General features: G+C 40.3%; 1 protein-coding gene across 10 annotated transcripts in view; it reads right to left on the bottom strand.

The window, feature by feature from the left end:
* Positions 1–25129, bottom strand: part of FHOD3 (formin homology 2 domain containing 3) — a 644613-nt gene that overhangs the window by 99387 nt on the left and 520097 nt on the right. For 6 of the 10 annotated variants that reach the window (XM_034761350.1, XM_034761352.1, XM_034761349.1 and 3 more), the window contains 4 exons: positions 21301–21435; positions 17737–17787; positions 12865–13079; positions 4764–5069 (listed from right to left, as the gene is read on the bottom strand). In XM_034761350.1, coding sequence (XP_034617241.1) covers positions 4764–5069; positions 12865–13079; positions 17737–17787; positions 21301–21435 — 707 coding nt within the window. The remainder of the gene's footprint in view (positions 1–4763; positions 5070–12864; positions 13080–17736; positions 17788–21300; positions 21436–25129) is intronic. The other 4 variants (XM_034761351.1, XM_034761359.1, XM_034761358.1 and 1 more) reach the window with 2 other exon arrangements.

The raw sequence follows: 25129 nt of genomic DNA, 5'->3' as shown, positions 1-25129 counted from the left end.
CTGGGGGTTGCAGAGGGCAGCCCAGGTGTAGGCCAAGGCAGCAGGTCCAAACCCAACCTTGCCAGTGATGAGTAGACTGATACTGCAGTCTGCCCCAGGGTGTGGGGCTAGATGATGACTGGCAGTAGCTTTATACTGAGGTGAGGTGGGGATAGTGGTTGGGGGTTCCCCAGGGAGGGGAGACCCTAAGACTGAGGGGTTACTGCCAGGGGGCAGCATCCAGAGAACAGGGCACCGGGTCCAGGAGGGACACAGGGGCCAAGTGACGAGTGGGACACTGGCCTGCAGAGGGCGCTTCTGGGTCGAAGAGCTAATTCCCAGAGATGACCAGCAGGAGGCGCTGCAGGGGTGAGTCCCACAATGCTAATAAATATATATATATATATATATATATATATATATATATATATATATATAGTTCTGTGGTTGCATTTTCTCTTGAGTTTATTTATTTTTGTTTCTCCTTTTACTCTACTCTTTTTCTTTGTCAGGATTTTCATGTTAGCAGTTATTAAATTTAATGTCTTTATCAGTTGACTTATTTTATTTCTATAACCTTAAGCCCCTTCCATCTGCTCTGGTAAGTCTCTTCCTTGGCAAGTTCAGTGGCCACATCAACACTATGGGCAAGAGACCCAAACCCCAAACTGGTCTAGCTGAATCATTTGTTAAAATAAAATTAAGTTAAAATGGGTTTAAAAATTCACTGTGCATCACAGAGCAGATTCCCAACCTTGGAATTCCAACCTGTGTTTCTAATGTTGAATAGTTTATGGCCCCATCCATACTAGCTCTTAACCACATTTGAAGCTGAACCCAACATTAAGAAAGATTCAGCTTACAGCAAATGATTTTTGTCCAGGATGCAGGCAGCCCCTGTCTTTCTTTCCCTTTTACTTTCCTGAACACTCAATTTCTTCCTTGCCTCATTTTCCCATTTGTGACAGATATGGCAATTTCCTGCAATATCTTTGGGAGATCTTAGTGTATTAAGTTTATATATCATTGTGGGCACGGACTTTACGTAATTCCCATTGTGGGGGAGGGTGACCACAGCTCTTTCAGGAACTAAGAACAGTGGGAGGAAATTAGGCAAATTCACTCAGAGAGTGAACTTCTCCAGAGAGCTACCACCAGCTGGAGAGGTTCACATATACTAGTTCAAACTGGATTCTCCAGAGGTCACCAGACAAGGAAAGGATTTTGTGCATAAAAAGCCTGATTTTAAACTGACTCAGAACTTTCTTTCTGATCCAGCAAAGAGACATGACTTCTGTCCAAGTTGGGCCCCAATCATTCCTGGGGAGGGTTTGAAGGACTTTGGCCTACAGAGGCCACATAAGACCGATGGGTCAATCCTGGTAAGCTGTTAGGAAATGTTATTGTTCTTATATGTTATCTCTGTAATACGTTTACCTTAACAATAAATGTGCTTGCTCATAAAGGGCTGTGCTGTAACTTATAACTGCTGGTAATTATGCTGTTCATAAGGCTGTGGAGAAAAAGCGAAATGCAGATGCTGGCCTATTTAGGCAGTCTGGTTTACTGGGGATTACCACAGTGTAAGCAGGGAACTGTGCAGGAGGGAGAGAGATGCAGATTGGAGTCTAGAATGGGTACCCTCAAGGGACCACAGAGGGAGGAATACAGGTGCAGTTGCCCTGAACTGTGACTTCACTCACCCCTTTTCCTCAACATCCCATCTACAGGATTGCTCCCTTACCTCTTCTCTCTCAAGATTTGCTACTAGATTTTTCTGAGGTTGCCTCCCTAGAAAATTTGATCTCCTCCAGACTCTCCTCTTCCCCTTCACTATGGATTTCACAAAGACCAATTCCCAACCAGATTCAATTGCCTAAAGACTTCAGAACTGTCCAAGATTTCCCAGGCTCCACTCTATACATGCTACAAAATTTGCCCCCCCCTCTAGATTCTCACCTTCTGTGTTTCCCTAGATTTGATTCCTTTCCAATTCTGCTCACTCAAAATTCTCCAACAGAGTTTGCATCCCCATTTTAGGCTCCCAAGATCTACCTCATTCTTCTCTAGCCAAATAAGATTATCTCTGCAAAGCCTCCTGCTGTTACTACTCCTGTAGATCTCCCTGCCCCCTCCCCCATGCATCCCCCGCACACTACTTCTCCTGGCTACCGCTTTGCAGTGCTCCCTAGGATGAGAGGGATTGGAAGAAGCATAGATCAGTGTGTTTGATGCTAAGGAAGGAGGAGTCAAAAACCAAACACTTCATTTCCTTGCCCCTGCTGTGTCTGGGCAGGCACAGCAATGTAATCCATGAATGACAGCTCCTTTCCTGGAATCTGAGAACTGTCTGAGAAAGCACAAAACCCTAGGAATGCAAAAATAATTCATGCAGACCGAGTACTCTGCATGATTTCTAGTTCTGCATTTGCTCCCTTACCAACTAAATTGCAAACTTTAGTAATTCACAACACCTTAGGTCTCTCAACCAACGAGCCTTTACTTTACTGCTAAAGTTTATCAACTTTTAAAAGCCAGCATTTCATTAAGCTATAGTACAATACGACAATAGTACTGCAGAAACTTATGAGAAATGGATTCAATGTGACAAGAAGTTAAAGTTCATCATGTTGGAAACAGCCAGGACTAAAATATGCTGAGTGTGGAAAAAAATTTGTAACCCATTTGCTCCTCGTTTACATTTGGACTATGCAACAGTGTGATGAGAGCCACAGTCTTTCATAACCGGTACAGTTTTGCTGAACACCAGCTGAGTAATCTGCAATACTGACAGTTAGCAACATCTTGCCTGCATGAAGAGGAGGAAGCAGAGGATAGTCTCCATCCTCTATGTGTTCAAAGCCTTTCATCATCTACTCTAAAATAGCCTCCTTACATTGGTGGAGAAAGGGGGTGAGGGGAAGAGAGAGAGTGAGCGTGAACTTTTATGATTTATTTCATGTGCTGGTCCCCTCACAATCCACTAAGCAATAGCACTGATGGTGTAAACAATGCCTCCATTCCACTTTTCATTATCTGCACTATAACACAATCTCTGTTGACCTGAAGGCAAGGGATCCAAATTTATGATAAGACTGTCCTTGAAACTGACTGTGCCCTTCTCAGGTGGAACTGCTGTCTCAAAGAGATAAGTTTGTTTGGACTAAATCCTCAACTCATCTTTTAGGTTTATATTTTTACACAGACATTTATCTATCCATCTTCTTCAAAGGTATAGTGGTATTCATGGAGCCATATACCAGCCTTGACCATCAAGGAGAGTTCTGTGCACTGAAGAAAAGTTGATGACCCTTAAACAGTGAACAGTAGTGAACCTGTAACATTTTAGTAACATATTCCTGTAAAAAAAGAGATGGGGGTTTGCCACCACATGCAATTTTTAAATCAATACTGCATTTTTTAAAAAAGATACGCACTAGTTAAAAAAGAACTACACCTCTACCCCAATATAACGCGACCCGATATAACAGGAATTCAGATATAACGTGGTAAAGCAGCGCTCCGGGGGGGGGGAGGGGGAGAGGCTGCGCACTCCTGCGGATCAAACCAAGTTCGATATAACACAGTTTGACCGATAACGCAGTAAGATTTTTTTGGCTCCGGAGGACAGCGTTATATCAGGGTAGAGGTGTATTTGCGGGAAGCCCTGTATTACACACAAAGTCTGTGTTACACACTAAGTCAGACTAGATGATCACAGTGGTCCCTTCTGGCCCTAGAATCTATGGATAAAAATGCGAATGTCCGAAGGCTGGCAATTTAACCACCAAGATATGATCTCTGTGATTTCAAACAATTCCTATTTCATCAGGAAAGAGTGATTATATACTTCATATGTTACGATACTTAATTTATTTTAACATCTAAAATTCTCCATTTAGAACAGTGAGCATCACTACAGTGCCTCAATAAGATTTAGAGGCCATGTTAATTATATTATAGCTATTAATTCAAGAGTAAACAATTGTATAAGAATCAAATTACTAAGGGCCACAATCTGCCATTTAGTCACTGGCATGGGTTGCTGGCCACGTGGAGCTGGACCTCCCAAGAGGGAATTCTAGGTGGCACAACTCCTCCCCTAGCAGGCTGAGGCATAGGGTATGTGTGCAGGCGGTGACATCCTTTGAGTGTACCTGGTGATTCATCCAGCCATTACTGTTGGCTACTGTGGAAGTGTTCCCTTTAGGACAATGTTCTCCTTATGCCTTCTCCACCCAAACCATGGTCAGGCATTTCTAGCTCTACAGGACCAAGACAGGAATGATGGAAGAAAAGAAAGAAATGCAGCACCTGGAGAAGCACCTCACCTAATTTCCTATAGTATTAACATTATGGCTACCAGTAACGATAGTGAATAGCATGGAGACAGGCATTCGCGATCTCATGATGAACTATCTTAGGGCATCTCATACCATTGGAACATCCAACTGAATTCACTGAGCTTTGGATGCAGGTTAGTGGCAGGATCAGTCTCTAACTAGTTAGTAAACTAATTGTTGAAAGAAGAAAGTGGTCTTGATCAGAGGGAAATCTTATTTTACTAAGGCCAGATTCTTCTGCCGCTCTGCACACACAAACCCCATTGAAGTCAATGGAGTTCCACACACACAGAGCAGATATGGATTTGAACCATAAAGGAAGAAATACTAATGAAGGGCAGGCTGAAAGGGTTCGTTAATTGGTTAGCTTTACACCAAAGCACCTGATTTAATATGTTCTTTATGGGAACGCCTGTGTTTATTGAAAAAGCTTCACTTTACCAGTTTCATTGTCACTGGTTAACTTGTCCTCTCTTTCTTCCCTCTCTAAAGTGCTGCTTGCTGAGGATATGCTGGATGCAGAGCAGTTGTCTTTTTCATTCACTTCCTCATTCTGCCTCTCTTTTTCACTGAGTATTGCACTGTCTTCTGGCTCTCGCTCAGGACCTTGCTCCACCTCACTCTCTGGTCCCACCTCCGTAGCCTCTACTTCCTGTGGTGTCTCCGTTCCCTGCTCGGCCTCTGCCTCAGTTTCCTGTTCTGGTTTTGTCTCTGGCTCAGGTTCTGGTTCAGGTTCACTGGCACTCACTGGTGGAGAGAACAATGGAGAAAAAGATTCACTTAACAACAATTTCTCTTGGTCGTCTAGACTCACCCATCCAACTGAGCAAGATGTGAATTTACGAGTGATTATTTATTTATTTTTTTTGTCCATGGAGAGTCTAGCTTTATGAGCGAGAGACGGCTGATCATTGTGTGAAGACAGAACCAAACATGGGTGCAACTTGGCAAGTCTTGCTTGATTTATATTTGCTTACAATCTGAACCTAATCCATAATTTTTTACTTATAATTCATTGGAAGTTTGGTTATTGTGGTCACAGAAAGAGTTGAACCATCAGAAAACAGGCATCCAATCCATGTCTAGCAATGAAAGCTCAACACACAGACTGAGCTATAAGGAATGAGTTAAACAAAAAAGTAAAGTGGAGAGTGCCTTGTAGTTGAATCCTCTTGGGTTTCTGAAGGAATTTTTATGGTGACTTCTTTTTCACCTGATGTGGATGGCTTCAACAAAAAGATACAATTGTTAGTTTTATAAGCACGATAAATGGCACAGTCTGGAAATGACAGTGTCATACAAATTTGGTTGACAGAAAGCATATGTTTTTCATGCATATTTACTTCAGAATAGCCACATCAAAACTGAACTGAGCTTCCAACTGCTTGGCATATGGCATAAATTTAGCTTCCAATTGGATGGCATATGGCATAAATTTAGCTTGTAATTGGTTGGCAGATGGCATACATTGTTGATGGTGCACGTGGTTTCCTCCTTCTTGCTTTATCACTGACACAGTGAAATCCAGTCATTCACCTTATAGTTTCAGCTAAACCAGCAGATTTTTACATGCAAGATTTTTTTTTGTTATGCTGTGAAGACACTGGAAAGCATCCATACATATTCACATCAAGCAGCCCACAACTCTTGGCAAATTGAAATGGCCATGCAAAAGTAATGAAAATGTACATGCATTTAGGTCCACACAGTTTTTGCATTACCTCTGTATTAAATCTTGTGCAAGACGGTTGAACTACAATACCTTAATCATATCAGGTTTTCCCCCTTGTTGCTTACTTTTCATTTACAATATTGCAATATACACTTCAGGCCCTGTAGTGGTTTCTGGATTCAGCTACATATGACATGACATATTCTGAGAACTAAAGAGATTAGAATTCAATTGAGCCTTTGGGCGAAAGAGTGTAACAAAGAAGAGGGACCTAAAATTTCAGTCCTCTAGAGCAGTGGTGGGCAACCTACAGCCTGTGGGCCGCACGTGGCCCGTCAGGGTAATCCGCTGGCGGGCCGCGAGACAGTTTGTTTACACTGACCGTCCGCAGGCACGGCTGTCCACAGATCTCATTGGCTGGGAACGGCGAACCGTGGCCACTGGGAGCTGCAGGCGGCTGTACCTGTGGATGGTCAATGTAAACAAACTGTCTCGTGGCCCGCCAGCGGATTACCCTGACGGCCGCAGGTTTTCCACCACTGCTCTAGAGAGAGAGAGTAAATGGATTTAGTCTTAGAAGGCATAAGCCCAAAATATTGGAGGTAATGAGGATTCTTTACGTTTCTCTCATTCTCAGTGCAAAGGCATTTCACATCCTGAGACAAAAATCCAGCCATGTTTTCTAAGAATCCATGCTTGTACATTTTATTAAGCCTATCTTTATCTTTCTATGAAGCATACCTTTCCAAAGCACATCACTAAACCAGATAGTGTTCAGTAATGTCCTATTTCACACAGCCTACAAAGCATAATTTCAGACTTGTAAATGTTAATGCTAAGAGTGAAGTCCTGATCCCTTGAAGTCAATGGGGCCAGGATCTATCTAAGCCTCTGCATCATATCTAAGGTGTCTCACACCCATGCATTACCCAAGAGAAAATCAGCATTCTATACAGAGCAGATCTAACGATATTAATTGGGCAGACAATTTGAACCACAGAGAGCGTATGTGAGCCATAGCTTCCAGAACATAGGGAAACCACTATCTCTTTTCAAGAGAAGCCAGAAGTACAATACTGCTAAGATACAAACTTAAGTGTCCTTAAGAAATCAGACTGTGTCACATAGCTGTCACATAACTAACATGATACTGAGATATTTGAGACCTATGAATTTGTCACATTGTAATGATCACAACATACAAAGACACGTCTGTCATCAGCTAACCTTTATACAATTGGCACATGAAATAGAACTTTTGATTTTTCTCTCCAAAAGAGTTGTTCTCTGATGACTGAAAAGAACAGCTTCTCTAAAAAGAAGGGAATGGTTGAACACGTGGCCAGATCTGACATTATTTATGATACCATGGTCAAGAGATTACATCAGAGATTTAGTTTAACAGGGGAAAGAACTGGGAATATCTAATAAATGTTTAGGAGCAGAAAAAACTAAACAACCAATAGCTTAGAGGTGGTTTTACATTTTCTATGCATTTGGAATAGTTCCTATGTAATAGATAGAAGTGGTACATTAACACAAGCCAATATATAACTAAGTGTAAATAGCAATATAGTATCTTGGAGTATGTTATTTATCTCTTTCCTAGTTCAGGGAGTGCCTAGTATTCTGCCATTTCTGGCGCTATAGTACAAAGAAAAGCACTTCCAGAACAAAAGATTGAAGTGCTGTTACTCAACCACTTTGCTGGTGTCTCTCTAGCTTTTGAGATAGTGTCAAATGATCCAAGATATACCAAAACAACATAAGTAATAATATAAATCCACCAAAACCTCTGCCAGTGAAACTCAAAAATACTAAATATTCAACACGCACTACAGAGAGAATAAAAATATTGAGCTCACCATACATCTGTCTCTTGCATTTGCACTATATGATAAATGTAATGGTCATGTTGATATTGGAGAGAACATATGCTGACGTGATAAACTCCATTCTCAGCAGATGTCTATTTGGTTACCTATGTGAAATGAATTGTTGGTTTCATTCCAGCATCTACTGGACCAGTTTTCACACAAGAAAAACTACCATGACAATTGGCAACCTTGCTGGCAGACACAGCGTAGAGACAAAGACTAAGACCTTATCTACATAAGCAATGTAAGTCAATCTAAGTTACTCTAGTAAAGATACGTAACTTAAGTTGACGTAACTTACATTGACTTAACGTGGTGTTGACGGGAGACACTCTATGGTCAACATAATTAATCCACTTCAACAAGAGGCAGAAGCTAAGTCAACGGCAGAGCGCTCTCCCATCAACTTATTGTGTCTTCACCGAATCTGCTAAATTGATGCCCCCCACTGCATTGATCGCATCCACACTGATTTAGCCCATAGCGAAGACAAGCCCCAAAAAATTAACCATCCTCTGATCCCTATAAGTGAGCCCTCCAGATATGTGTTGAAGCATTGTGGAGGGCCAAGGCAAGGAAGCACGCATTGCCACACTAGTAGCATTGCATTTAAAATTATGCTTCTGACATGAGGGATTTGGTTAAAAGAGGAAAGACTTTGATTTAAATTTGGGCTAATGGAAGCAAAAGTAAGTTTTCCTGAAGTATTGGAAGGGCAAAATCATTGTCGTCGTCATCATCATCATGTTCCTATGACGCCTCTGGCGTTTAGGGCAGTGACGAAGCTCCTCCTCTCCTGTCTGTTTCTTTCAATGGTTCCCCAGCTGTGCCCCAGGTTTTTCAGCTCGGCTTCCATAGGTCTACGCCATGTTGTTTTCGGGCGGCCTTGTTTTCGCTTGCTACTCTGATGATGGAATCAGTTTCCATCCGAAGCACATGACTGATACATGTCCAACACCTCCTGGCAATGATGATGCTGAGATCCTTTTGGCTGCACTGTGTCAATAGATCTCTATAAATCACTGTGAGTGGAGTGCTTATCATGTTTTTATCTCAGATTCATTTTGTGTGTGTTTGTGTGTGTGTGTGTCTGCGCAGTTCTTGTTAAGATTGAGTTGAGTTTACTAGTGGTTATGGAATGGTTATAACTTCCCTTTAGCAGCATTTAAATCATTTTCCTCCTTCTATCAAAATTAAATTTTATTTAATTTTTACAATTAAAATAAATTGGGTGAATAAGGTACTTTCTTTAAATGAATGGACGTTTTGGGTGGATATACTAGCAGGAGGGAGTCTGAAGAAGTTTTAAGATGCATGGTGTTTTGTATCATATGTCTGGTTATGTTTCTGCTGAAAATGAAACAATACAAGTCTACTACAGGAAAAAAGAAAAGTGAGGCATTCCCGGAGGAGCAAATGCTGGAATTGCAGGGTTCCCAAGAAGTTATGAAACCCCACTACAGAAGCTGTGAGTGCTGGACAGCAGGTGTTCAGATTTCCATTGTTGCTGCTGCTGCTGTTGAAAGAGTAATTAGCACTGTGTGTTTCCAAAGTAGAAGAAAGGAAGCTGAATTTCTTAAAACCTAAAAACTGTTTGCTGTATCCAGGAGCCTAACATAATTCAGATGAACCCCACTGTATAAGACTGTTAATGTACACAGTCCTATCTTCTGCCACCCATCCTAACTGTATGTCTAACCTTAGCAACACCAGTCTCACTGTAACACCCACCTCATTCCCTAATGGCTTCTCCTCTCTCCTCAACCTATTCTAAATCCCTCTCACTTCACCCCTCCATCTTTCTTTCATGACTCCCAACCCTGCCTCCTGTGATTCCACCAACTCATAACGGTGGCTGGCAAGAAGCTGCAGTCATCATCTGATTTCTCTCTGGACTCATGGCTCCCACCCTGACTTGCAACTGCTTCTGTTTTCGGCACTAGAAGGGAAATAGACTACTTGACCTCTCTAGACCCTGTTATTCCCACATATCCTGCCTTCTTATCTGATCAATTCAGGGGATGCTTTGTGAGCTTAGTGGAGTAGCCAGCAGGCAGACATATGAGTGGACAGGTGACAAATGAGCCACTAATTGTCTCTTGACCTTATTGACAAGTTAACACAAAATAAACAAGCTCAAGTTTAAGAGTAGGTTTGGCAGTTCCTGAAATTCCACTCTTAGGACAGCTCACCCCAGTCTGATTTCTCTGATCAAGTAGGCCACTGCCAACTCCATCATATTCAGCAAGGCTCCAATCCGGCAAACACTTCCGCACATGCTTAGTTAATTTTAAGCATTTCCCATTCCCTTCAATGGGCCTACTCATGAGTTTGAAGTTAAGTATACATGCAATGTCTACAAGATCAGGATCAAAATCAGCATGAGTAAATTAGCATCTCCTTGCAAGGGTTCAAACATCTGCTAACAGGGTGGGTCTGGAGAAGAAGCTGCTCACACTGTTTCATACCTTCCTCACTAGAGCTTTGCTCACCACATCCTGTATTCCCCCCACTTCTCCTCTGCACAACCCATTTCAGATCCAACCACAAAAGAACCTGTCATTGCCAGAGCACTTGGTGTTTCTAACAACTGTGGCATTTCCTCATATGTGGCTGTGAACCAGTCCTACAAGCCAAATAAGAGAACAAAAGGATTCCCAGTCTTGCTCCTTAACAACTGTCCAGAGTCTGAGCTAGATAATCCCACCTTGAGTCAGCCTTCTCAACTCCTACCTGTTGAGGGATGCATACATGCATCTCCATGGACAAAGATGACCTGTCTGCAGAATTTCACTTCTAATCAAGCCCTCCTAACTCAAATGTCTGGGCACACCCAGAATCCATTGGGGCTGGTGAGAATCTCTCTTTTTAGCTGCATAGGTGTGGTACGCCCAAACTTGGGAACTCAGCAAGACTGCACATCTCCCCTCAATCACACACACCAAATAAAAGAATCCAGCTAATAATTAACACATTTCTTTGAAGGATTGTGTCTTACAGTGCATAGAATGTAGCACATGTTTTCCTTCTGCAATTTTCTCTTTGCTTGGGAAGAAGCAGTATCTTACAGTTAAAGCATTAGATTGGGATTCAGGGAGAGCGGAGTTCCTACATCAGCCTCAGCCTCCCTATATGACCGTATGCAAGTCAATGTTTTCAGTTTCCCCATTCATAAAATGGGGCAAATATTATTTCCTGACTGTGGAGGGTTGTTGTAAGGCTACATTCATTAGCGTGTGTGAGGTGCTCAGTGAACGAAAACGTGCACACAAAATGTCAGCCAGTCTAGTGCTGTCCAGTTCACAGCAGCGTGGGGTGTTTGTTGCCCTGCCTCACTTGCCAAATCCCCAATTCTGCCTTCCTGCTGCTGACTGAAGGCATGAAACAGCAATCCGTATTCAGGTAAAATTCCCACTGAAATAAATACATTTCAGGGCCCATATACAGGTGCTGTCCTAGCTACCTGAAGAATGCCCGGAGCTGCCTTCTGCTGAATTTTGTCTGCTGCTGCCCTGCCCACCTGCTTTGTGCCAGCCATTGCTCTGCCCACTTGCCCAGTTCCCAGTTCTTTTGGCTGCCCCATGTACACCTGTTTTCGTTAGGTGCTTCACTTCAGATGCCCAGTGCACCTGCTGTCTGTCTGTTGATAGCCTCTCCATTGTCCAGCTGCCTGGAGTTACTCTGTGCACCTGTTCTAAATACATGCTCCATTTTATACTGTCATTTTAAAAATGCTTCCAGGGGAAATATGTTAAAATAATCATCATAAAAGAGATACTTCTTCCTTACCCAGTTGTGAAATCCTAATGGTGGAAAAATCTAGCTCATTTGCTCTAAAAGCAATAATGGATTTGAAGAACTGGGATTTTAAATATTTTGAAAGACAAATGTTACCAGAAAATATCCATATTTTCTGAGCAATGATTCCACAGAGACTTGTGGGGGCTCTACTATCCAAAGAAATTGGTAGCGTAATTATGAAATCATGTAAACTCAAACTAAATAAACTTGACTTAAGATTTAATGCTATGAGAGTAAATACGACCAAAGTCAAAGTGCAACCTCAGTATCTTCTTTCACAGTTGTATTGCTTTACAACATGCTTCAAAGCCATGATATCCAATAAAACCAAGTAGTGCAAATTATAGAAGCATTAATCACCAATAGCATGTAGCAGGAAATCACATCAAATAAAAGAAAATGATGGCAATAATTCATCCTCAACATGCACAGAGGCTCCCAATGTTAATGCAGCGTCACGTGGCAAGAATATACATCTCTGTAAGTTTGGGATTTTTTGGAGAGAGGGACACATGATGCAAGTGGTGGAATGATGTGCATGCATAATATCACTTTGGACACCAATACATTATATGACAACAAACAAACCACATAAAATACTAATTATACTTTCCTTCTTCCTAATTGCATTTGGTCCCCATTATTAGTTTTGCTACAATTTTAATTCTTTTGTATGCATTAAAAATAACCAACAAAGTTCCCCCTTAAATTCAATATTTCTTCTGTTTGTCACATTCAGCCTGTGCTATGCTGGAAGGTTATAATCTTGGCATTCAGCAGTTGCATTTCTTTCAGAGAATCCACATAAGCAAAATGTGTTGGCAGGAGCACTATTGTTTTAGTATTCAGTAACTACTGATATACAAGGAACATGATGCTAAAATCAGATCCTCTGCATGTTGCATTTTCTAATTATTTTGTTCTAATAACAATGGGCAATAATAATAAGCATAAATAATAACAACAATGAATTATAACATATCCCTAGCATGAGTAGCTCAGAAGGCATTTGAGAAAGCAAGAGAAAAATGCAGACAGACAGCACAGACTAATCTGTCAAGTTACGACCTCTGAAATGAGTTGTGGCACCCTAGAGCTTATATTCCTGTATTCATGCACAAAAAATGTGTGTTTAACAGAGAGACACAATGACAAAATTAGCTCCTTTCTCCCCATCCTCCCTTGCACTCACCTTCAGGGGGCTGAGGTGTCCCACGGGGTGTTGAAGGGGTCTTCAGCTCCTCCTGGGACTCTACGGATGCTGGGCTGATGCACTTGGGAATGGGAGAGGATGGGGCCGAAGGAGAGCTCAAGTTCAAGGACAGCTCACTTCTGCCTCGGCATATACTCCGACTTTTCAGCTCCTTCTCATACTCCTCAGCTGCCAACTTCTCCAAGTATTTGTATCTGAAAGTTAAATTCCAAAGGGTTTCCGTAAAGAAAGAGAAGCCAGTGGTTGATGCTTGTTTAGGGACGAAGCACCTGCAGAGAATGAACTGACTTCCTGACACAAGGGGTACAGTGCTACACTGACTGCTGGGTCAGTCTGCCAGTAAAAGTGCACCAAAGCAAAAGATATTAACCAAAAAAATGTTAAGTTGCTCATGACAAAACAAAAAATGGTATCATTACACAATCCTCAGATATTGTATCCTGTCTACACAATCCTGCCTTCCTCCTTTTTGGAAGCATTTGCCTGCTCCCTCTTCCACCCCCTCTCCCCAGAAAGCCCCCCAAAAAACCCAGCCCCCTAAACTGATGCAAATAGCCGAAGTCCCAGACTTGCTGCAGGGAGAGGGAAAGTGGTTCAGTCCAGCAGACAAAAGCAGCTCTCCCTGAAAATAATACCAATAATAAATGTTTGGACTGAGGACTATCTAAGGCTTTGAACCTGCTTCTATTTGCTCTAAGAGCAATGCACTGGAATTCACTTTGTTCTCTCCAGAGTCTACAATGGAAACTTTTCTTTTTTTTTATTCTAAAAAATTTCTCTGCCGGACTCAGACATCCAATAGCTTGGACCTGACGTCACATATAGTTTATTCATCAAAGTCAGTTTAAAAGAACAAAGATACATCTGTTTTGCATTTTAGGCAGGCAGAACTCACTAACTGTTTATTAAGACCAGCTACCAATCATATTCTTCATACTGTGCTTTATACATTTGGACCAAAATAACTTTGGAATATGTGCCTCTTCCAGATGTCTGCTAATTTTATCCACCATTATTTGCTCAGGAATAAATTTATAAATACAGCTGTAATAGGCTCCTGATTCTGTCTTACCCACAAGTGAGCTGTTAAACAGGTTAATCAAGACTACCGCCTATGTCCCTCAAAGACTATGTGGTCATCCTCCAATAACCCACTGCTGTAAACACATCATAACAAGGAACAGCCCCTTCCCCAATCCTGCCTCCCTGACAGGCAGAATTAATGTACACGTGTATATTAAATTCAGTAAGGGTAAGGAAGTCAGCCAGATGTGGTAACAAACATGCTTAGTGCATTTAGTAATCAGACACACATATTCACAAGCATAACTATACAGCATATAAAGATGTCTTTGAAGAGCTCGTCTTGTGTTTTCTGATGCAAGTTGCATTATTATAAACCACAATAATGAAGAACAAACTTATTTTCTTTTATTCCTCTGGAGGTATAGGCATGATTTGAACTGAGATTTTGCAGGAAAAGGAACCCCTACAAACTTTGGATGAAAATATAACAAGCCACATACTTGTATGGTTATAAAATAAGAACTGTTTACAGTTCTAGCATGAAGCCAATTCTAAAGAATGATTTTTTTCCAAAAGAAGAGAAAGCCCTTCACAAACATTATCATGGTCTTTTGTTACACAGTTAATGAAACCAGCCCTTATTTTAACCGCAGTCAGTCAGGTATTCAGCCTTCCCTCTCCCCACAAACTGGGCAGATGGAACTTCGGACTCATAAAGAGACGTTCAAATAGATCGCTCAGCTAAACCAGGTACAGAACAGCTGGCTGCAATGAAGTTTTCTGCAATGTGCCAATGCACTACAGCAACGATCTGGACTGATCCCCCTGTAACATGCGGAACTACAATATTTTATTGTCCTCTGCTCTTTTTCAGCTGTTTTAACTTTTTAGCTTCTGTGGTTTTGTGCTGCAGAATTAAATTCACCAGGAAAATAGCAGTCTGTCAACATACACAACTGAATCTAGTCAAAATGTAAAAAATGAACTCATATAGCAGCAGATCTCATGGCATTACACAAGAAAGTGAAGATGGAGAATATTCAGATTTAAGGTTCACGTGGATACTGGGTAACTCAGGGCATTAGTAAAGGTCTAGATGGAACTTGATACCAATAGGCAACAAGTACGAATCTAGACCAAAAGTTGTTTCCATTTCACATTTGTTAAGTGAGTTATGTTAAATGAGTAGATGGTTTCAATTCAGTTCCTAGTGAGCAGGTATCTATATTATCAAAAGCACCATCACATTAGCTTTCTTGTTAGCAGTCTTATGAAAACCAGGGTTTGAATGCGTATAAAGAATGAACTACATCGCTACCTCGATATAACGCGACCCAATATAACACAAATTTGGATATAACACGGTAAAGCAGTGCTCCGGGGGGGCGGGGCTGCACACTCTGGTGGATCAAAGCAAGTTCAATATAACGTGGTTTCACCTATAACGCAGTAAGATTTTTTGGCTCCCGAGGACAGCGTTATATCGAGGTAGAGGTGTACTGTCTCTCTCCTACATGTGGTTCTTCCAGTCCAGGGCTGAGGCACTGCTGCCATCTATGCTTCCATGTTCCTCTAGGTCAGGGCAATTTGCAGTGCCAGTGCATATGCTGAACCTGTTCTATGACTAAAAGGCAGCAAACCCCTGGCTTGTCACTTTCGTATGTTTCATGAGCAATCAATTCCACTTATTCTGTTTCAGAGAATAAAAATGTAATCTGAAGTTCTCTAGATCTGTGAGCAGTGCCCTGGGAATGCTACGTGACCCTCTGCAAAGTCACCAGATATAGGTCAGAATAAGAACAGGAACATTTCCATTTGAACTGTAAAACTCTAGGAAAGGGTCTAGGAGTGTTCCTTTGCAAGGACATTTTTAAACTATCGTTGCAAACAATCTGCTATCAAACACAAAAATACATGAAAATAATGTTGCTGATTCATACTTGCAAAATCAAGGAAATGCAGAGTTAAAACTTTTTACTTCCTCATTAAGGTCCTGATCCAAAGCCCACTGAAGTCAATGGAAAACCTCCCACTGACTTCAATTGGCTCTGGCTCAGGACATAAATTACCATAGGTACTACATACAGGGGCTCATATAATATCTTATACTACACAAGACTGCTCCAAAAACCTGGAGAAACTTAGACAATGGGGGATTTCAACAGAGCTTTTTGTGCTTATTTTGTTTTAATGTGGGATATATGTTTGCAAAACAGCCCATAAAAGTGCACTGTCAGAAGTTGTCTGATGCAAAGGACTTTATTAAAAAAAAATTACATAAGGCCAATGCAATGGATAACTGATGTTTGACCTCCATTGTAGCATCTTCCGCCAGCATTTACGGACTGTCTAAGAGGGATGTTTCTTTCCTCTTCATGAGAAGGAAATAAAAGTTTAGCTTTTCATTTCAAGATATATACACATCAAGATATATTGCTAATGACTGGTAAAATTGGCCCAGACAGCATAGCAATGATGCCCTGCTGGTGAACATTTGCAAAAAATACTCCAGCTTACTTTAGCATGTTCCATTACAACTTGAAAATGCCGGAGAACTCACTTCTAATTTCTTTCAAATCTAGCCGACCAGCAGGATTGCGGTAAAAGCTTTTACCCAGCTACAATCAGTGTTTGGTGCTATGCAGTCAGATGTGCTTAATTTCACAAGATGCTTTGAATGGCTGTATTTTTGGTTGTAAAGATGAGGGAAAGCACATCAGCTTCTGTTTGATTTTAGAAACATCAAAATCATTTTTAATAATGGCCACCTTAGCCACAATAGAATTGCTGCTAGATCAGACTCTAAGTCTGAAGGAGGAAATTGCCTCCTGTGTGATGATTTGTATTGTCAGAGAGAAATCTACCAGTTAGATGATTTCTTCACATTAATGTAATGAAATATGATTTTTAAAGGATTCCACGGGTCGCTTTGTCTAGTAGTCTCTCAATGGTAAGGATGCTGCATATGTTATGCAAAACAGAATTGTAGCATTCTTGATTTTTTTCTGTCTGCTCTCTGGTTAGTAACATGCACATTTTACAGGTGAAAACAAGAATTCCATCTAGCCTTTAATAACCACTATTGAAGATGGAGGTTAAACTACTGGAAGACAAAGTCTGTTATTTGAGTGCTCCTGGAAAACTTGCTTTCATAGGCGTAGGAACCTAATTGTTTAGTACAGTGTTTCTCAACCTTTCTAGTTGGTAATCTTTTATTTGGAGTAAAAAAAAATGAAACTACCATTATATTTATTATGAAAGAATAAAAAAAATCATCAATACTAACAATGTTAAGCCTATATAATTTATTTGTGTGTTTTGAGTGGTTCTGAGAAAATACTGAACCTTGAAGGATAAGGGTATCCTGGGAGTGGGGGAATGAGATTTTTTTTGATAACCAATTTTCTTTGGTTTTGACAATAATAACATTTTCAGTGGCTCACAACCACCTGACTGACCTCCCCTGAAGATTTGTACCCATCAGTTGAAAAACACTGGTTTAGAAGAACTATAACCATACTAATATTTGGGCAAATTTCTGGTGCAAATGTAATACTTGGTATTATTTCCCAAATCAACAGATAAAAGTTATGTCAATCAACCAATCCCATGCCTACCAGTCCTGCTATACTTTTATTTATTCCTACGCCCATGATTGGACTCATTTTTTGTTTTAGTGAAAGTACAACATTTTTATAGGTTTCTTTTTAAATAAAATTGTCCCTTGCATGCCTGGTTAACAGTGTACTTAAATAACCAACAGCCACACAATAATGGACATAATAAGCGGAAAGCAACTGAAAGCAGGAAGCAAAAGGTACAAACCTCTCTTCTCTTGCTTGCTTTAGTTCCTCTCTTTTGTCTAAATAATCACGGCTAAAGTTGCAATGAGTTGCAGAGGAAACCAAGGAATAAGAAGGAACAAGAATAAGGAAGGTAACAGATGTAAATAACAAGAAAAATAAACAGCTAAACCAAGACAATTAAAGGTAATGAAGGTTGACTATCTACACTGAAGATATTTGCATCTACTCTCTGAATAAATGTGGAAGAGGGTGTATGTGTGTTCAGATGTATATAGATACACTATATGTCACCATCATGCCAAATATGTACAGTGGGGAAGAATACTAAGCATAGAATAAAAATGGGCAACTCTGAATTACAGGCTTAGAAGCCCAAAATAGAATTTCTGGCACATAATTCTATGTTTGCCTATTATTTTTCATGGCCCTGACTTTTGGACAAGTTACAAGTCCTCAAATGCCACTACTTACATCTGTCCTCACATTTCTGCTATTCTTTCTCCTCCAGTTCCTCTTATTCTCTCCTCCCACAAGTCCCCAAGTAACTCTTTTCTTTCACTTTTGCCAGATCAACTTTGCCTAACACTTGGGTAGTGTAATTACTGGGTGTGATGTCCCACCCATGATTTTTATTGCTGAAATGTTCTTTATATTATTTGCAGCATGTTTATCTCATAGGGTTATATAAGAATTGCAGAAGTTAGAAGTCCTGTTAGAACATCTAGCCCACATCCCTGCAGATGCAAGGTTGTTCCTTACAGTCCATTTCACAGTGGTTTGTCAAGTGGTTAGACAAAACTGATGGGACTTTCATCACTTCAGACTATTTCTCAGCCTATAAGACCTCAGTGCCAGGAAGTTTTCCAGAAATCTTCCACTTACTGATCACATCCCATTATTTCTTTTTATCCTTTGTGTATCAAATGAAATAATTATTCACCATCCCTGGGGCATGCACCAATCAAACATCTGAAGACAGTTATCATGCCCCTTCCTTAGTACTCACATACAGATGTCACCCGTAAAAATTTGTCAAATTGTATATATAGATAAAGATACTTAAATATTTGCACTATTCTCTAGACCACGGGTTCCTAATCCTTAAAAAAGGAGAGTCCCCTTCAGGAGAATGAAACTGATCTAGCTCCCCTTCAATCCTATCATGTGTTGTTAAGGCTCTACCCCAAATGAGCAGTCACTGAGGGCAGATGGTGACGATCTTCATAATATGATACTTCCTTTCTTACATGCTTTGATGAAATAGTCTACAATGCTGACATTCATCACTGGCATTGGAATTAGCGCCCACTGAATTGAAAGATGCTGTGCATGTCTTAGAGTTTCAGTCTCTATTCAAACTAAAGACACCATCAACGTGTTTGTTACACATTGGTTCACAGTTTCTATATTTTCTTTGCAACCCTAACATCTAGGAGACTAACGTTTAAAAAAAAGAAAGCTGAGATTCTGGAGAAAACGGAGGGTATTTGTACACTGCAATTAAAAACCTGTGGCTAGTCCAGGCCAGCTGACTTGGGTTAAGGGCTCGGGCTAAGCGGCTGCTTAATTGTGCTGTAGATGTTTGGGTTCAGGCCGGAGCCCAGGTTCTAGGACCCTGTGAGGGGGGAGGGTCCTGGAGCTCGGGCTGCACCCCAATTCCGAATGTCTACACTGCAATTAAACAGTCCCTTAGCCTGAGTCCTGTGAGCCCAAGCCAGCTGGCATGGGCCAGCCATGGGCGTCTAACTGCAATGTAGACATACCCAGAGAGGCCTCTCCATGTACTCCAAGCTAATCCTCTACACCCCTTCCCCACCCTGGGAGTATGTCTCATACAGTGGGAAAGCCTGCTCTACACTTACTATGGAAAATAACTCAAATATTGCACATGTACCTAAATAAGTTATTTAGTTATCTCAATCAAATCTTAGCTAACTGGAAAATTTTAAGGGTGCCAATGTATTTAGGAATTTGGGCTGTTCAGCACTTCACAGGATTATACTCTTAATTTAACAACTGTGAGGGGCTCATGGAATGGGAGGAAGATTTTTTTTTTTAAATTTCACTTGTATGGTCTCATTTTTCTAACCTTAGGAACCATCCCCAATGGCAGCACTATCACTATATGTTGCCGGTAAGATGTGCAGATCTGTCATTCAAGCTGCCAAATGCTCTGTGTGGCTTTTTTGGTCTGGGAGTTTCCTTTCTGAAAGCTGATGTTGGCTGTCTCATGACTGCCTGCTGTAGCAATATGATACCATTTGGAGGGAGAGTTTTTGGAAGGAGCTTAGAGCTAGAGGATTGGGATCTAATTGCTTCTGTTTCAGAAGAACTTGGGCAGCTTTTGGCTGCCAAAGACTATTGTGGTGCCCTAGTCCCTGCCCTCCTGCTCCTTTTTTCTTCACTGAACTAGCAGTCTTCTGTAGCCAGGAGGGCATCTCCGCTGACTAAAGAAGGCTTATGTGTAACTTTCTTAGTTTTCTTCTATTTGATTTGATATAACCTCTCTTATAACCACAGGACAAAGTACCCTCTTTCCCAGCTTCACTATAGACACAATAGATTGCTTCCATTTCTTAGATGCTTACTAAAACAGAAAAGGGCCTAAACCTGCATCTCAATAGACAAATTTCCATGAAAACTAGTGCCCAAATTCTTAATATATATTCTAGGGCTATAAAATAAATGCTTTATGGAGGAGACAGCAACTCTTTCCAGTCTATAGCCTGCTAAATTCTGACTTCTACTTGATGAAAGACATTCTTCTCCTCACACCCTGATTATGACACAGTGAAATTATTGTTTCTAGGCACAGTTTGCAGAGAATATTTCATAACTGCAGATGGACAAGGAGTCCCACTCCAATGAGATCTGCTCTGACACTGTACAGCTAACAAACAGGGTAACCAATTCTTTATATATGGCATTTCCAGAACTCCTGCAAGCTCCCTAATACATATATTGAATTTCAGGCCTTTGGCAAATTATGTCATTTAGAATGGTTTGATTTCTCCCATTTGGGAGGGATTGATATAAATTTTAACTCGATGTGCCTAATCCAAAGACCACTGTAGTCAATGAATGTCTTTACATTTACTTCAGTGGGATTTGGATTAGGCCCTGTATTTTGTCTGTGTAGTGATTCTGATACATCTATTTTCTATGACTCTCGATGCACTAAAGCGGACTGGAGGTAATGTATTCTAAAAAAGTGCAATATTTCAAAAAGTACCTTATGCTCCTAAAAGTGAAATGTTTTCATTAGCAAAAAATTAAGGCAGCAAGAGACCCGTCCCCCAAACCCCTACATCTTATAAACATGATGGTTTGAGGGAGAGTAAATTGGTTAATGAATTGGGGCCTGTGCCGTGATCTAGCCAGTATAATTGGCTAGGTATGCACAAGCTGACAGTTTCATTAAATGCTACAATTCATAATACCCTTTGTTTAATATATCAATCTTTAAACATGTTTATACCTTGGCACACAGCTGGAGGAAGAACACTGCAATGTAATTTCCCTATTATTTAGGAAAATATTGCATTAAGGCAACAAATCATTAATGAACACTATTATCTCCTACTTGAATTTGTTTCTTTCTTCCCGCTCTATCCTTTGCAACCTCTCTTCTCTCTCCTGACGTCGCCTCTCTCTTTCCGCTGCCAAGGATTCTTGGTGCTGCCGATAAGATGATGTAAGGAGACCACCCAATGCTGGCCTGCAGACCAAAGAGGATCACATTTCACAGTGCCACTTTTATTGATTATACAGACAGAAATTGTTAACAGTCATGAGTTAGTCAGAAATACATTTCCGACACATGGAATGATATGGAAATATTAATTCAAAGATGCATCAAAACACTGACATAATACACCCTTGCTAACTACTACTTTATTAAGCTGTGATGACCTTAAAAGCTGCAGATATTTTAGAAAATTTTTACGTTAACTTAAACCTTTGAGGTGCATGCAAAATCTTTTTAAGAATTGTTTAGCCTCTTTCAATTGCAGTATCACTTAAACCAGCTATACACCATTATGGCTCTAACTGAAAGGATGAACTCCATAACGGGATTTTGAAATAAAAATAGAAGTGCAACACTTTGCTAGCACTTCCAAACATGTTATGCAACAATGCTTCAAAAGCTGATGTATCAAACAATAAAGGAATACTGTATAATGAGAAGCTATACTAAAAGATGATAGAACTACATTTTAGAATCTGAATGAAATTTAGGATGAGGCTTATTAATACTTGCCATTATGTTGCTAAATTCATGAATTTTGTCATCTTAGCAGTTGCTGCAATAGCAAAATTAATCCTTTGCTGAGCAATATTGCAATCTGGACCTTTCATGTTAGTAAGTACAGGAACAAATCAGTAAAATATATAGGGAAAGTGCTAATGATTATGACCTTGGTTCATTAAAAGGCACAAAGGGCTTAGTTTTGCTATATCAAGTTTATTACTTGATTGCTAGTGTACTATCAGAGTGCAACCGAGCTAAGTCACACTATTAGTAATAGGTATCAGATCTTTAGCTCTTGTTCAACTGTCTGCTAAAATAGAATCAAAGGCTCAAGCATAGCTGGGTAAGTTTCCAGCCAAACAACACGGTCCCTTTCATCAAGGATGAACAGTGGCTGCAGCTAGTAGAAACCAAAGCAACCACTTCTGGAGGATTTATCAGATGCTAGCTTTGCAAGATAGACTGCTACTGTAATTAGTGGATACATTTAACGAGTAGTCATCATTGAAAGCAGATGTGAGTTCTTCAGGCTTTGGCTAGGTCTACACACAGTTTTTGTACCAGTATAACTATTTTGGTTAGGGGTGTGTTGTTTTACCAAAGTAGTTATATACTGGTAAAAGCCCTCATGTGTATGCAGTTATATAAATGTGCCTTATACCAGTATAGCTTATTCCCCCCTTCCCATACAGAAATAGCTATCCAAGTATAAAGCACCTTTATACTAATAAAACTGCATCCACACTAAGTGGGATTGCACTGCTTTAACTATACTGGTAGAGTTAAAGTGGTACACCCTTGTGTGTAGACAAGCCCTTGTTCAGTTCATAAATGATTGTAATGTGAGCTTTGGAATGAAGGGATCAGCAGTCATAAAGAAAGGAATCCCTTCTCTGAAAAGAAACTAACTTGCCTAATCCTTTCAGAGTCACAAATTTAGCAGTACAAGAGCGAATACACTTCCACTGCCTTTACAAACTCAGATACTCTCCTTCTATTTATCATTGCTCTAAGCACTGTACTGTCTATAGTGCCCACTGATTCACAGGTGGAGGCAATAGCAGCAAAAGACCAAACTATTCCTGTAAAGATCTCTTTCTTGTCTGTCTGTGTTTAGACAAAGAAGAATCCTGTAGAAGACAGACGTTTTGGCCACATTGGCAGCAGGTCAGTGTAAGTATAATTTCAATAATTTCATTAAATTCAATTTCAATATGTTATAGTCCACCCAGATAAACATTACATAAGGGGCTATAAAACTTGATATCCTGTAAACCTTGTTTCTGGCACTCTGGTGAAGCTACAATAACAATGTTGGATCACACTGAAAATCATAAAAAAATCCAATAATCTTCAACACTAGCCCTCTCCCCCCCCATCCTGATAGTCCAGCTTGCATGGTAAATCTTTCCTTGGAATGCATTTTAAACAGATTATGACCTTTGACTTTCAATCCACCCTCAAAAAGAGCTTTCAGCAAGAATTAAAGATTCAAAAGGCTACAGCTCTATCACCTAATGTGGTATGAAAGGCTCTGTTGAATTATGGCTACAGTATATGATTCAAGGACTGCTCTAAGAATGGTCAAACTGGGCAGTGTCTCAGGTATAAACATCTGTACATGAAACAAGAGAAATGGCAAAATTGTGAGTTGACTGTTTTCCATCAGTTCAGTTCTGTTTTGTCCAATCACTTGAAACCCCAGGTAGCTGCCTTGAAGGCTGAAGTCTCAATATACAGCCAAGAGCAGTTACGACTGATTGAAACCTGAAGAAACACTAGAAGCAGATCAAGGAAAAAGACCAGACAGCTACTGTGAGACTGTAAGCTTTTTTGGCTGGGAGTATCTTTTTACTACATTTGTACAACATCAGCATAAACTGGAGCCCAACCTCTTTGTCTGAGGTCTCTGGGCACATAGTACAAATAAATAATACAATAAGTAATACAAATAAATAATAACTATCCAGAGGATCAGGGACATACTTATGTGGAGGTAAGGAGTTTGGTCCCTCATAGAAGACTGAAACCCAGACCTATCCCTAAAATTCTTCTGTGAGATCTAAGGAGTTCACAGCCAATTCATCATTAATAGCAACAACTATAATTGTTAATAACAACTACTACTTCATTATTTGGAATTATGTTAGCTAGGTCAAAATTACAAGAGCTATCAGGCATCATACTTCAGAGCATAAGTTGATCACTAGCTGGGATCAGAAAAATACTCCTCTTCCCCAAGCGATGATAGAATATTTCCCCAAAGATGCACTGTGAGTGTATTATGCCTTCTCTGGAGTGTATCAGGCATTGACCACTGTCAGAGACAGAGTAGTATGCTTGATAGACATTTGGTGTGTTTCAGTATGCAATTTCCTATGCTCTAAAATATTCTGGTCTGGAATTCAAAGTCATATCAACCCCCAACCCTAATATGAGTTGTGACTAACATTTTAATAAGTTTTAATATGCAATAATCTTGTACTAAATTATGTGCATGGAACTTGAATCACAATTCCCTGGGCCTCCTGATTTTATCCAGAGACACACTGACTCCATGCAAGCTACTTCAATGATACTTCACAGCAATCTGGTGTGACACATGGCACTCAAAGAACTGTTTAAACTTTAAAGAGCAGTTGCCAATGCTACATGAATGTACAGCTTTTGTGTTGGTATGTAAGTGGAACACAGACAGCAAGACAAGCAGGTGGAACAAGCTGTTGGGTCTGTAATGCACTTGAAATAATATTTTAAATAATGATGATTTTTAAAAGAGATTTGTCTTATATGGCTGTTTTTCTATCACAGTAGCAATGAGGCTCAAGGCAGAGTTTGCTGAAATCTCATAGTGAGGTGTAACATGAACATGTAGAATGGTTGAGACACGTCAATAAATGGTCTTGGTGTATTATTGTTATTATCCATATAGCTAATATATACACACATTATGATGGCTGGTTTCATATATGACCAACTGGTAGAGGTGCAATTTCAAACACACAGTTGAAGAGGGTCTTTATTCTGACAAGTATTTTCAGTATTCTACATTCACTAGAGGCAGAGGGAAATAAAGAGACTTGCTTGGTCTGATGTGACAGCCAGCAGAATCTAAACAAGCTTAGGTTTCCAAATACAGGAACATCTGAAAGGGCACTCC

Source organism: Trachemys scripta, chromosome 2 (genome assembly GCF_013100865.1).
Source record: "Trachemys scripta elegans isolate TJP31775 chromosome 2, CAS_Tse_1.0, whole genome shotgun sequence".
In the NCBI taxonomy this organism is placed as follows: domain Eukaryota; kingdom Metazoa; phylum Chordata; order Testudines; family Emydidae; genus Trachemys; species Trachemys scripta.
Note: the sequence above shows the minus strand (reverse complement) of the source record. Positions and strands in the feature narration are given on the sequence as shown.